Below are 15542 nucleotides of genomic sequence, written 5' to 3'. Positions count from 1 at the left end.
AGGCAACTTCTGCTCCAAGCTCAGGGTCTCTACTGTTGTCTGGATTCAATTTCCCTTTGTGTAGCTCTTCTCCACACCAGGAGTTCATTTTTCCTTTCTTCTCACTTTCTCAACTGCTGGAGGAATTGGGGTAGAAAGTCATACTGAGAAGATCATCTTTCAGATGTAACAACATGATTAATTCAGAAAGCAGCATCTGCCATCTTCCTAAGTATGATGTTCCCAGGTGCCGAGACTCTGGAAACCCAGGGACACCACTCTTGGCCCAGATGAGGGCTGCATACATCAGCCTAAGCTCTTTTGAAGGCATGAACATCTACTTTGCTACCTCAGGAAACACAGAGTTATTTTTAAAGTCTAGGGACTTGCACACACAGAAGCAGAGCACACAAACATCAACTACACCGATTTTATCTGTTCGATCTGATGAAGGGAGGGAGAAAAACGAAGTGGACTCCGGGGAAGGCAGTCCCATAGCCAAGGCTGTGTCAACAGACACCAAGTGAGATGGATGCCGTCACACCCTACCAAGAAAAACCACCTCCATGGCAGTCCCTCCTGTGCAAGCTGGAGGTAGGGAAGGAGGTCACCCCTCCCTGGGACAATTTCTCCCCACTACCTGGACCCTCCATGGGGCAGAGCCCAGCTTTACAGGGCATGTTTTCCAGGAGACATTAGTCCACCCCACAGTGCAGATAATCCATCTGAAACCATCTTTGCTCCTACAAGGCAGAAACGTGCCTGTTTCTCTGCAAATCTGAGTAACACCGCAGGACAAGCCTGGACCTGCTCTCCCAGCACCAACCCTGCTCTTCCTGCGGACCCTCAGGGTTCTGCCCACCGCCTCTTCGCAGGGGAAGAGGGCAAAAGCAAGATTCAGTAATTTAAAGACCAAACAAAACAAAACAAAACAACTGTGAATACCAACTATAAATAGAGTATCAAGTCCTGCTGTAAACTTGCAATAGAGCTGAACTAAAAATAGCAATATGAAAAGATGAAGCAGCGCAGCACTGGTGTTGATAGGAACAGCAGTGTCAAGAGCACGGATACAGAAGAAAAGAATGAGACTTTTCTACGGTAATTACCTACCTAACACAGAACAATGTGGAATAAATATAGAAACCTCATTGCCAAAAAGGCTCCTGCTCCCACAGTAACATTAAAAGAAATAATAAAATCCCAGAAAATTAAACTATAGAAGGAAAAAAAAAAAAAGGCGCATTTCCCTTTTTCCCTAGCTATAGTGGTATTTTTTTGGTTTGCCTTTTATTATATGGCACATTCATTTTCTTAAGTGAGAGACCTGACCAGAATGGATGTAAGGCATCCATTGCCTACAAAACTCCAAAAAGACAATAAGCCAGGCTGATGTGAATAGATGCAGGCATCTCCTGCATCCTTGGTCAAAAGGTCCAGCAGTACAAGTGGGATTATTTGCTCACATAGTGCAGCGAGACTCAAAAAGAAATTAAGAGACTAAACAAACACTGTATAGACCAGGAAAAAAAATAAACCATCACCTCCAGTTCCTGTTTATGCCATCCGATTGCTGTATTCCTCATATACAATTCTCACCTCCTTCCCACTGGCTGTGGGCACCTACACTCAGAAGCAGGTCACAAACGAGTAAATGCACACAAGTCCGGGCAAAACACTTATTTCCCGGTGCCATACACTCGTGCTGTAACACAAGCACTAACCAGAAAGCTCACGAACGCTTTCAGCACTGGACATGAGCAACACTATCAGACCACGTTTTCTTTTAACTGTTCATTTTAAAATCATGTTGTTTTGGAATTTTACCGTTTATTTGGTGACTGTCTCTGTCTTAGAAAAAATCTCAGAGACCACTGGTTACTCTTTAAGATAAGCTAATCAAGTTTAATATCGGAAGAGAATTAGGAAGTTCAACACAAGCAAATTTGACAAGGTGAGTATAAGGGCATATAATCCGAGGGTATTGTTTTGCTTCCTTTGCCAGATGTAAATAACAACTATAGAAGTTTACAACCTTTTAAATTATTTTATGCCACATATAAGCACTTCGCCTTTTACTGTTCCTCCCTCCAGTTACTTGATGTCACACAGAATTTCCATTCTTTACTTTTTGCTTGAAAACCCAAAAGATAATACAACATGAATTCCTTGGTCTGAAAGCTCAGAATCTCATGGAGAAAAGTGAACATGTACTTACGACCAGAGGGAGTTTCTTCCTTGTGTGATGACTCCAGTGAATTTTGTTAGCCTTCGAGCATCTACTTCAATCCACTGATATGGGTCATTTCTTCCTGCACACCAAGCACCATCATAAAAATCATTTTCGTTAACACCTGCCTGAAAAGAAGGCAAAGCTGTTTTCATAAATCAGAACCGAGAAATTGAAGGTCTTTCATGGGAAAAAGAAAAGAATACATGAAGTCATTCATTCCACTTACTCCTTTGGCTCCACTTTAGGACCCCCGAGACTGTCATTCTCAACAGCTCTACGGAGCAACCAAAATATTTTCTTACTCGGAGCGGGGAGGGAAATTCTGCAAAGTTCCTTCAAAAACTAAGAACCATTACATATAAACATAAGTTGGAGCGAGAGAGCATAATCAGAGCTTCAGTTCAGTCCCCCTGTCTGTGCCTGGAGCCTGATAGAGAGCCTTTATCCAGAACAAATCATCCACATGGTCTTCAGAGTTCTGAAAGCCCTAAAAAGCCATCTCCAACCCATGTAAATACTGGTCAGTACTGGAGCAATCTCCTTTCCCCTGGAAGCAGCAAAGGAGGCTGCAGGCCATGTGGAAACAGTAACACCATTTCCCACCAGTTTTCAATCCCAGAATTATTAATTTTCATCACCAGGGATATTTAAGCCCTAAGAAAATTAATATCAAAAGTTAAAAATTTAGGAATGCCCAGAGGTACTCCAACTCATGTACCAATCTATACCCCAGTTTATGTTGGCAAGAACACCACAAACAGCCTTCTCAACGTTTTCAAAGAAATAGCTGCAAGGTATTTTGAGCAAGATGTATTCTAAATACAACTGAAATAACATTTAAATACACATAGCCTCTGAGGTCTTCAGATTTTTATCTTATTACTAAAGCCCAGGAAGTGTTCGGCACCAAGCTGGCTACTGTCAGAGAGAGCACAGAAGGTTTTCCACATGGTCCTCTGAGGCTACATGTATTTTTATGGTATTTAGTCTTTGTTTAATGTGGATTTATCATTGCCGTCCATGCAATTGAAGAATAGATATCCTTAATTATTTCCCAAATATAAATGGAGAGTCTGGAAAACTGCAAGTTTATATTAAAGACAGATTTTAAAGCTCTGGTATACAGTTATTGTATGTTCAGTGGTATATTTTCAGCTGGTGAAGTACCCAAGAATACAACCGTCAATTAAATTTCCCAAATTATCCCTCAGCTTCCCACTGAGTGGTATTTGCAGATATTACAGCCATAGCTGGGTTACAGTTGCAGTGATTGACAGGTCTGTCTACCTCCATTTGTACAGACAGTTTCTACCAAAATGGGCACTGGATGGGTCTGACCCAAAGAGAGGATTCCGTTGTCAATCCCTCTTCCCAATGTGAATCTGCTGATATCTGAAGGAAATGCTGCAGAACACAGACACAGATTCAATTCCTAAAACTTCTCATTCTCTCAGGTATTCAAATCTGAGATAGAGCAGCTTAAAAATTACTTTTTCCTGCATCTACCGAATTTACATTAAGCCACCTACTTCTACGTATTAACTCCGATAATTGTAAGTGAGGTTTGTATAAAAGTCCAAGTACAAGATACAGAGAAAAACTCTATTAATAATGGAAGATAAATTCATCAAGGAGAATGGAACAATGGGAAAACACATGAATATAAATATGATCACTGACCTGAGTTATAACCTTTTTCAAGAAAAGGTTTCAATGCCTTTTAAAACAAGATGGGTTTTGAATTAGCCTTAGGGTTTAAAACCAACGCTTGCCAGGAAGCGTTAAGATCTGCAGAGCACCTTGAAACGGCATCGTGCTAATCCCCTTCACACTGATGAAATCCCACCAGTTTCTGCAGACCAAGTGCCCATACCTCTGATGGGTTCAGCTGGGACCCTCGGTCCTCTTTCAGACTGAGGATATTTCCCATCGGTGTAATGCTCATCAGGGTGTAAACCTCTCCTCTACATTACAGCGAGGAGAGAAAAAAGCTTATTTGCAAAAAAAACCCACCACCCCAAATGACATACTCAAGTCTCCATGGTTTCAACCAGACTTAAATAAAGCTAAGCATGTGTTTAAGTCATATATCAAATATGGGGAGTGTAAAGGACATGCTCAGTTATGCACAGCTTAAAATACTATGGCCTTAAATCGGGGCAAAAAGAGCATAAAATAAAAAAGAAACTGTGTTGCTACTTCTTCCTGCTGTCTTATTTCCTGACATCTGCTTCTCTAAAGCTAAAAGAATATTTTTACTAGGCAAAAAGAAGCAGGTGTCTGTGTATAACTATCACAGAGTACTATGTGAAAAAAGAGGAGTTTAATAAATAAGAAGTTCTTATTACCAATATTTCCAAAGGCAAAGAATTCCAATAAATTTATGTTGAAACTCCTCTTTTCAAGCTTCAAGTCTGTGTTCTTTCTTAAGGCACTTGAAGTTTTGAATTTGCCCTATGGCCACTTCAAAATATTGTTTCTATAGAAAAACCTTATAAACTGAATCAAATATTTAGTAGTTAAAATTGCTATTAAATTTCCTTGGAAAATTTTAATTCCTGAAAGATGAGAAAAACTTTAATCAAATATTGCATCAAAGAATATAGACCAAGATACCTTTTCTCAGTAAGATATTCAGTGGAATTTTAAAACTGTGTATTAAATCCTCGATCTCTATTAATTCAAGTTATGATGTACATAACTTTAAGCTATACACTTTAAATACTTAGAGTATCTTCATAAGTAGGAGAGTGAAGGAGCTAATGAAAACTGGAAGCGAGGACTTAAGCAAACCCTTTTTTCCCTCCACTGAATTTTCAAGAATAACTCAAAGTTGAGCCCAGCTTATATTTCACTTACAGCCAAATGCAAAACCATTGCTCAATATGTAGTGTGTTATAAAAAAAAAATACCTTTTTTATTTAGGAAAAGGGATTTTTTCCCCCCGTCACTCCTGAATAAGTTATCTATCAATGTGAATGTTGAAAATTGTAATTAAAATAAAACAAATCAACTGCTTATTATGTACCCAGAAGCTAAGATGCAATCAAAAGGTTACAAATCCTTTACAAATTACATGACTTCTGATTTTAATTCATGTTTATCTTCTGAGTTAGACACGTGCAAGACAGAATAAACACTTGCTCATATTATCACTGTTCCAAAAGCCTTATTTTATAATGAGGAGAGAGATGTTATTGCCTAAATATATTCAAATGAAGAAAGACATTTCAGTCTTCTGCCACAAGTCAGCTAGAGCAGCAGTGAAAATACAACTAATACAACTAATATTAAACCACTTCATCTTAAATTCTTCTCCATTCCCAGCAAGGTGATCACAAACATCCACAGGAAATTTGGGAGGAAAAAAAACCTAACCCAAACCATGACTCATCACAGGTATTTCTAGCAACCACTGCCAGTAGGGAAGAGAAGGATTAAAGCACATGGGCTGAAAGCAGAACTTCAATAATTCTGTCTTTTGCTTGTGTTTTGATAACAGAGGTTTTCAAAAGGAACTAGTGAAACAAAGAACTGGAAAGACAAAGAGCAATACGTCCTGCTTAATTGCATACACGCGATGGCATTACTCAGTTAATCTTCAGTGTTATCGGGATTTCTCCAACCAGGAAAACAAGGAAGGGGAGAAACATAATTTGACTAATTTTTTTAGGTTTTAAGCACTGCTAGTTATTTTACAAGTGACAAATACTAATGACTTTTATCCCCGAGGGCAGAGCGCCTCACTGAATATTATTTTATGCTACGATTTTCCTGAGGATGTTAAATTACTGCCGGTTGTGCCGCTATTGCCGTTGCGGGCTATGTCTCCGATAGACGCAGCTCCGCGGCCCCAGTAGCTCCGGCTCTCAAGAGTTCCCAGCTTAGTCACCACATTCGTACAGCAAAATCAGGGCCCACGCAGTGCAAAGCCACCAGAGAAGCAGATCCTGGAAGATCTTATCCAGTCCTGCTAAGCCCGTTCTTCTTTGGAATAAAGCATACACCCACTTATTAATTTCATATGCTTCAAATAAACTAAACAGGAAAAAAAAAAAATAACCCTCAGAGCCTTTGAAAAACTTCATTATTTTCTGAATTCCCTGTGGACCGAGGTAGTGCCAGTTACCTGGGGTGGGCCCTAAGCTTCAGCTTCTCGCCTGACTTTGCATCAGATGATGCCATTGAGCTAAGAGTGGATTTTGCCTTCTTTCAGGGGGGAGCGCGTAGTTACACAAATATTGTGATGGCACTCTGGTGACACCCAGTTTACACCACAAGGGCAGCAGCCCCCAAAATTGCTCATCGCCGTACATTTACGTAGCGCTCCGGTGAAACTTGAGCGGCACATCGGCCTCTCAGGGTCTCTCTGACTTGGGCCGAGTTTTTTTCTTCATGAACAGTACTAAACAGCACGAAAACACAGCTGGTTAGATACCAGTGCCTTTTGCCTTTCCTCAGCGTGCCACAACCTGCCCTTTCGAGCAGCGCACGGAAACCACCAGGGAGCTCATTACCAGTCTGACGTGTCAGTCCCCTGTACTACCTGTGCCTGGTTATAAGCGTATCTCTTTTAAATACTACTGAAATTCAGAACTCTTAATGCAAAGTAAAACTAAATACCGAAACCCCAGTGACAGGGAAGAGGTCTGCAAATTCTAGGTGGCTTTAAAATTAATAGGACTTTAAATTTTTTCAAAGTGCTATTAATTTGAAGCTAGTCCCAAAGGAACCAGTAGCTAAAGAAAAACAATTGCAAGCCCGTGCTCTTAACGCTGCCAGTCATAGTGTTAACTCTAAGTGGTCAAGGGATTTAGGGAATTACTGGGTCTATAGTATACAGATAAGATTTCAGTAATAGTAAAAACGCTTAATTGGAGGATTGCCAGAAATCTCTGTTAGGGGTCAAGTCACGGAATGGTTTCGGTTGGAAGGGACCTTGAAGATCATCAAGTTCCAACCTCCCCGCCATGGGCAGGGACACCTCCCGCTAGGCCAGGTTGCTCCAAGCCCCGTCCAGCCTGGCCTCAAGAAAAGGGGCTACATTTAAAAAAGAAAAGTAAAACAGAGAAGTCACAGAAACCAGAGTTTGCTATAAGCCACGTGGTGTGGGGTTGTTTGTATACGTGTCTCCCACAGTCCTGCGAACAGGTAAGTCTCCATACCAGAAAAGAGTAAACCCAGCTTTTGGATAATAAGGAGAAACAATCCATGCAGAATGCATAGAGCTCAAGAAAATGACAACACGAGTCTGTATCAAGCAGAAGTACAACATTGCGAAGCCTTCCTTCACTGGAAAAAAAGCACCGTCTTTTGAACGGAGAGGAACACAAACCCAGTTTGCACAGGACAGAAGGTCTTTTCACCCGAGACTACGTGTAGCACTCCGAGAGCAGACAGCAGCCCCCGTGCCACAGAGGTGGGGGCTTTATTCGCAGAATAAATGCAAAAGAAACCACTGGCACAGAATTGGCAGAAACATTGTGGTTGGGCAGGAGCAGGGCCTGAGAACGGCTGTCACCCAGAGGTGAAGGGGGGATAGCAGAAGTGTGAGCTGTGAGGCCCTAAGAGACAGGACTCCAAAGGAAATGCACTTGGTCTAATCCGACCTCGTTTCTACTTGGTTCCCAGCAAGAGACTGTCTCCTCAGCTCCTGCTGGCGGCTCTGGACTATGTTGAATGGAAATATCATCCATAGGTAAGACTCTTGCACTTCTCTACTTGTTTTAAGTCAGTGTTACTGGTGATGGCAGGACACTGGGCAAGATGAACTCCTGGTTTAAACCAGTATGGTCATTCTTGTGTTTAAATAAGTTGTATTTCAACATCAGCATGAAAAAACGAGAAAACACAACCAACAGAGAATTCAGAGGTTTGCATCGCAGTCCTTGGTCTTACGCTACTGTAAAAACAAGACTATAATAAAACAATTAAACATTCCTTTAGAACCCACCTGAATATTGTCTGCATACCATTTTTGTGTTCATGAGTTTTTGTTTGTGGGGTTTTTGGTTTTGTTTTTTTTTTTTATTATTTTCCTAGCAGAGGATATGAAGAAGCAAACCACCTCAGTCAGATCTCAAAAGGAATTAGATACGAAGGCTGCAGGTGAGACTCCACATTGCACCCAACCCCCTGTACCTGCATACTGGCTTGGAAAGAAAGAGCCCAAAAGCCTGGTCTCACCTCTGTGCTGCCTGCACGCTCCTCTACTCACCTCCAGCTGGCTCTGCTGCTCACGGGGCTGCGCAACAAAGTGGTTTACTGAGCTTTTTGGACCAAAATTCATTCATTTATTTAAACAAATAACACACACAAAAAAAAAAAGCAGCTTTTTTCCCCCCCAATAGAGAAGCTCACAGAGCTGTTTGTGTAGATACATGAGAAGAAACTGAAGCAAAGGAGGACAGCTGCGCAGTGGTGCAACTAAGAGTGGTCCCTCCTTCCAGCAGCTGCCCACCATTACACTGAAGTGGGCACCACCTGAAACTGCACTGCTGATTAGAGCTCATCCTTCCTAGTCCCAATCTTAGTTCATTAACTAGCAAACCCCTTCAGCTGGAGAAAAAAAAAGGAATCTAACGGAGGGTCTAATAATGAAAGGTAATTGATAAATGAAATCATCAATGACCTGGTTGAGGGGACAGAGTGTATCCTCAGCAAGTTTGCTGATGATACCAAACTGGGTGGGGTGGCTGACACCCCAGAGGGCTGTGCTGCCATCCGGCGTGACCTGGACAGGCTGGAGAGCTGGGCAGAGAAGAACCTAATGAGGTTCAACAAAAGCAAGTGCAAGGTCCTGCACCTGGGGAGGAAGAATGCAAAGCTTCAGTATAGGTTAGGGGCGGACCTGCTGGGAAGTAGCTCTGAGGAGAATGATCTGGGGGTCGTGGTAGACAGTAAATTACCCATGGCCCAGCAATGTGCCCTTGTTGCCCTTTATCTGCTGCTGTCTCTAACAGAGGAAGCCAAAAAGCCTTGTTGCCAAAAAGGCCAATGGAATCCTGGGCTGCATAGGGAAGAGTGTGGCCAGTAGGTCGAAGGAGGTCATTCTCCCCCTCTACTCTGCACTGCTGGGGCCTCAACTGGAATAGTGTGTCCAGTTTTGGGCTCCCCAGTTCAAGAGAGACAGGGAACAGCAAAGGGCAACTAAGATGATTAAGGGCTTGGAGCATCTGCCTTATGAGGAAAGGCTGAGAGAGCTGGGACTCTTTAGCCTGGAGAAGAGAAGGCTGAGGGGAGACCTTATTATGGCGTACAAGTATCTAAAGGGTGGGTTGAAGGAGGATGGAGCCAGGCTCTTTTCAAGGGTTCCCAGTGACAGGACGAGGGGCAATGGGCACAAGTTGGAACACAGGAAGTTCCGTTCAAATACACGGAAACACTTCTTTACGGTTCAGGTGACAGAGCACTGGCACAGGCTGCCCAGGGAGGCTGTGGAGTCCCCTTCCCTGGAGATTTTCAAGACCCGCCTGGATGCAGTCCTGAGTAATGTGCTCTGGGCAATCCTGCTTTGGCAGGGGAGTTGGGCTAGATGATCTCTAGAGGTCCCTTCCAACTCTGAAAATTCTGTGATTTCGTGAAATGAACTTTAGAGATGTTTTTACTGTTGACTTGGTGCTGGTATCCTGTTTATGACTTAGAGTTTTAAATGTTGTACCTTTTATGCAAAAGTAACATTTTTACACTGGAAAAGACTGTAATTCAGAAAATAGCGCTAATAAAGTGAAAAACAGAAACACATGAAATGGGAAAATAGAAGTTGGTCCTGCAAGGCACCTAAGCACATCTTTAATATTAAATAAAAGAAACTAAACCTGGTTTTATGCTGGTGATTTCTGAACTGAAGCATTTTTTGGTAGCATAATCATTGCCCCTGAAAAGCTGCCTTAGGGCAAGTGCTTCACTTAAAACCGCACTTTCAACTAACCATTGCCGTTAACTACAGGCCACCACCAAAAAAAGCAACTTGCTGTGTGAGCTGCCTTCCCGGCTGATTGTTAAGAGAGCTGGGACGATTTCCTCCAGCTGGGAGGGGAGCAGTTCTGGGCCGCCTCCCCCTTTGCTTGCTCATAGACATCTGGTTGGATTTGCACCCCCAGCACACCGAGTTTGGAGGTTGTTTTCCAACTAAGCCCCGCGAATCTAAAGGTTATCCATCAACCTTAGTCACTCCTATAATTCCAGTGTTTCCCCTTCATTTGAATTACATGAGCTGACAAAGTAGTCAGAACTGATAACCATCCATTGGTTCTCCTTATACAACAGTACAACCTTAAGCCATTCTTCCACTTAGGAGAAAAATTGATGTTACCTGAATATTAAGCCTTCCTCTGTGGGCCCCAAGGCCATACCGCTTTGCTGTAGAGGCGTGGAGCTGGAAATCAGTAATTTTTAATGTCTCTAGACCAAGTGGAGGACAATCTACAAAACAAAAGAGTGATTAAAATTTAATTAAAAGGAAAAAAAAAAAAAAAACCAAAACAAAACCAACAACCAACCCAACACAAAACAAACAAGTATTCAAAGTTTCTGGATTTCACTTGTGCCAAATTGGCCGGGGTCCGCAGCTGGTATAAACGAGCACAGCACCGCTGAAGTCAATGAGAAATGGCAGCTCTCATAAAATCAATGAAGCAATGCTGATTTACACCAGCTGAGGATCCGCCTTTTTGAGGGTCTCAGGTAGTTATTACCCCTCGCTATATGCTTCAGTTTTTCACAGATATGCACAGTGTTTCTGGTGAAGTACTTTTCGGTACAAAATGCCAGGAAAACAGCCTTTTTTATTTTTTTTTCCTCTCTTTTGCACATTTTCTTTTTCATCTGTTGTTTTGATTTATTTTTTTTTTTTCTCCCTCATGTACTCATTCCAAGCTACTGTATGAAGTTATGTTTCTAATTAAAATCTGTTCTGGAAACTTCAATCATAGTCCTTCACGTTGCACAATAGCATCTGTTACAGAGGTCCGGGAGGCCGGACAGCCCAGCTCTGCAGAGGTAATAACTAAGGACAAACAGGACAATTTTGAAACAAAGGGTCATCTCTAAGCTCCAAAGCCTTGAAGAAAGAAAAGCAGCTGCCATTACTGCGGCAGCAAGCCAGCAACGCAGCAAACTACAGCCTGGAGATCTGGCTTTGGAAGATAATATGTTGGAAAGAGTCTACTTCATGACTATCAGAAAACTATTCTGCTCTAAAATGACCCTGGCCACCACAGTATTTAAGTCCCTCACAATGCGTAGCTTGTTTACCCTCAGAATGCCACAGTGAGGTGGGGGAGACCCACTCTCACTGTTTCACAGAAGGTGAACAAAAGCAGAGAGAGACACTTTGGGAGCATCTAAGTTGTACAACAGAGCACTATTTAGAAACCCTGAAGTCAGCGCCAGCTGGAATTGGAAAGTCTGCAGTGGTGGAAAGCGGTGTCATACTTATTTTTTAGTTCGGGTACTTGTTAGGTTAGACTAGGTTTTGCACTGCCATGGCTGCATCACTTCTGGTTTTGGACAGAGGCCAGATTTTTCCTGAAGTTGAGTGTGGGTGGTTTGTGGTAACTTGCACAATGGGCTGTGGCAGAGACAGGAGCTGAGCACCAGTCACGAATCACAGAACAGTTTGGGTTGGAAGGGACCTTAAAGATCACCTAGTTCCAACCCCCCTGCCATGGGCAGGGACACCTCCCCCCAGCCCAGGTTGCTCCCAGCCCCGTCCAACCTGGCCTTGAACACCTCCAGGGATGGGGCAGCCACAGCTTCTCGGGGCAACCTGTGCCGGGGGCTCACCACCCTCAGAGTGAAGAATTTCTTCCTCATATCTAATCTAAATCTCCCCTCTTTCAGTATAAAACTGTTACCCCTCATCCTATTGCTAAACCTCCTGATCAAGAGTCCCTCTCCAGCTCTCCTGTAACCCCTTTAGGCACTGGAAGGGCCTCTAAGGTCTCCCCGAAGCCTTCCCTTCTCCAGGCCGAACACCCCCAACTCTCAGCCTGTCCTCACAGCAGAGGGGCTCCAGCCCTCCGATCATTTTTGTGGCCCTCCTCTGGCCCCACTCCAACAGCTCCGTGTCCTTCTGCTGTTGGGACCCCCCGAGCTGGAGGCAGCACTGCGGGGGGGTCTCCCCAGAGCAGAGCAGAGGGGCAGATTTCCCCGCCGCCCCCCCCTCCCCCCGACCCTGCTGGCCACGCTGCTGGGGATGCAGCCCAGGATGCAGTTGGCCTTCTGGCCGGTGAGTGCACATTGTTGGCTCATGTTGAGCTCATATGTGAAATGCGGTTTGAAGCCCAGACCACATTTCCAATCCCCAGGCCGCCCCTCCAGACCCCAAACCCTCCCTCCGCACCGCCTGCCTGACAGAGGGGATGGCCGTCTCGCTTGTGCCCCGGTTGCTGGAGGATTGTCAGAGCGCTCACTCCCACACTCTGTACCTGTATCCCTCTTACATTTATATTTTTAATCACTCACCAAAATGTCATGAGGGTACATACCTGAGAATGTCATCCTGGCCACGTTTGAGTTGTAGTTTTGCACTGCCCTGCGCAAACTGGCAAAACCTATGAGATCGCCTATGCTCCTCCTTAGCTCATAACAACCTAAAATCCCTCAGGAAAAATGTTAATTGCTCTCAAATCCCGCTACTATTTCTTTTGTTCATCCTTAGGAAAGTTCTCGCAGAAGTCCAAGCCAAAATTTGTGTCTTCAAAAGAGACGATACTAAATATTAAAAGTAAAGATAAAAGCTAAATATTAATGTATTTTCTAAAGTACCAACAGTTGGTCTTAGTCTTGCACAAGAGACAAAATGTAGACAGTTCCTCATTTCCAAGAGCTTTCAATCTAATTATAGTAAACAGAGAAGAGACAGGATGAATAAGGAAAGCCAGAGGAAGGAGTAGCTCAGAGGATTCCTGTTTCACTGGCTGATTGTTTTAATCACGTTTCCCTATAGAGTGTTTCATCTTTCATCGTACTCTGACCAGAAGAAGTCTCGGGCACTAACAGATCTCTACTGGGAGTAAATTATACAGCTGGGAACCGCCTGCCATTCTTTAACAATTTCAGTCCTCAAGACAGGTTTGGAAATCAATTTCATGGTGTAATCCTGCAAACGGTTTTGCACTTCGGCATATTTGGCTCTGTGGACAATCTCACCATTCCCAGGCACTCAAAAGCCATCCAGAAGTACCCATCCCTGGTCTGAGCTGGAAATAAAAGCAAGCTAGTTTTACACACTCAGTCCATAAAATACAGAATCACAGAATGGTTTGGGTGGGAAGGGACGTCTAAAGGCCATCTAGTCCAACCCCCCTGCCATGAGCGGGGACATCTTCAACTAGACCAGGTTGTTCAGAGCCCCATCCAACCTGAGCTGGAATGGTTCCAGGGATGGGGCATCCACCACCTCTCTGGGCAACCTGGGCCAGTGTCTCACCACCCTCCCAGTAAAACATTTCTTCTTTGTATCCAGTCTAAATCTTCCCACACAATAACTTTCATTTAATATAGTTTAATTCAATGGTTTTACTGCACCTAACAAGGCTAAGGGGCAATCTGCAGGTACTGCTAGGAGTTAACAAAAAAGTAGAAAACTTCCCACAAAGCGAACAACCAGCTCCAGGAGCAACGCATCCATGGAAGCACAGTCTCTTCCAGATTGCGTTTCACAGCCCGTTCTCTGCTACCCGAGAGGAACGAGGGCTTATGGAGCTGCCCCGGGCGCAGTGCAGGACACACTCTTCTTTAGAGAGACCTATTTTCACGAAGCCTGTGGGAAAAGCACTATTTTTGAGCCTGGCAGCTGCCTGGCAGACCTGGCTGAAGATACCTGGCGTGACGTATGCTCGCCAGTGTACGTACCAGAAGTGGGTTTGGGTTTATTCAGACTGAAATGTTGAGAATTTACTATACAACCGCAACATTCATGGATTGCCTGTGGATTTCAGGGAGGGTTTCTTAAACTGCAGGATGGGTACTTACAGGCTAAAAAAATTGCCGGCATATATTTTTGTGTGTTATCTCAGTTTCTAGAGAAACTGAAGCCTAAGAATAGACTGAAAAATGTTCCTATGGATCTCAGTTAAACATGCCTGACTGCTCTTTATTTTTAAGGATGAATTATTTGTATTGTCTGCGAATGCATCAGATTAACGGGCCAATATTATGAAATGCTCAATTTAACAGGAGTTTTCAATGAAAGCAAGATTAAGCTCTAAGAGCAGGCAGGAGCTATCAACGATACGCAATACAGACACCTTTGACGAAAACTGTGCAATACGTTGTTAACAATATGCTGTCCTTTCTCAAAGTGCTCAAGCTTTACGATATTTCAAGTGAAATCATTAGGATCTTTTTTTTTTTTTTACTGTTATTGATGTAAATTAATAGGAGAGCACCTAACTTGCTATCTCTGGAAGTGAAGTAGATGTTAAGCTGTCACTTGAATAACTTACCAAATCATATAAAGATCTATTTTTTTTTAACTTGGTAAGAAAAATCAAGTATTTTGTTCCAACACTTGACTGAAAATTAATGAAAAACATTCATTTTGGAGTTGGCCCCTCTTTCTCCAGTGACCATCCCAAACTGGGAGCAGAGCAGCAGGATTCTCCATAAAAGACCACTGACCTTTAGATGTTTGACTGTGCCGCTCTGCACTGCGATGATATTCTTGGAGTCATCAAGCCTATTGTTTGCAGTAGCTTTGATGTATGGAATTTGTGCTGTTTTCCCCAAGAGAAGACCTTTGATTTTGCTTTTAAAAGAAATGATGTCTTCTATCTACAGCCATAATAATTGACTATTAACACTTTAGGAATATTAATTTTTTCCACATGCATATGAATTCCAGTGTCAACAAAGGGATGAAAAGAGGAGCATATTAGACCAAAAAAATCTGTCATGTACAGAGATGGTAGGGACAAATTTTTCAGTATGGCCTCATCTGATTAACTCCAGGTTAGTCATCATAATACAACACAATCCACCTAAGGTTGCCATTTCACTACTGAAAAAAAATTAATTCTGAGTCATACTGTGAATCTAATTTTAGATGAATTATTTTGTTGGTGTGTGTCAGGACAACTTATTTTTGAAAAACATACAAGAAAAGAAACTGATTTATGTCATTCATAAATACTGTGCCTTTTAAAGTATTGCTTTAATATCTTTTATTTAAGAAATCTTCCATATAACAATGAAAACTGCCACACAATCTGTCAGACTGTCTTAATGACTTTGTATTCTCCACGCTAGTTTGAAAAACTCTTGCAGAAGCCACAGATATCGGATAGCATGAATAATCAGAGCAGTTCATACCTTATAGATTCAA

General features: G+C 42.8%; 1 protein-coding gene across 1 annotated transcript in view; it reads right to left on the bottom strand.

The window, feature by feature from the left end:
* Nucleotides 1–15542, bottom strand: part of CPXM2 (carboxypeptidase X, M14 family member 2) — a gene marked incomplete at both ends in the record, with an annotated part of 80406 nt that overhangs the window by 41738 nt on the left and 23126 nt on the right. Inside the window, 2 exon segments of the mRNA XM_082486698.1 lie at nt 2198–2337; nt 10527–10636. Coding sequence (XP_082342824.1) covers nt 2198–2337; nt 10527–10636 — 250 coding nt within the window.

This window comes from Vanellus vanellus, assembly GCF_965231255.1.
Source record: "Vanellus vanellus genome assembly, chromosome: 7".
Lineage (NCBI taxonomy): Eukaryota > Metazoa > Chordata > Aves > Charadriiformes > Charadriidae > Vanellus > Vanellus vanellus.
Note: the sequence above shows the minus strand (reverse complement) of the source record. Positions and strands in the feature narration are given on the sequence as shown.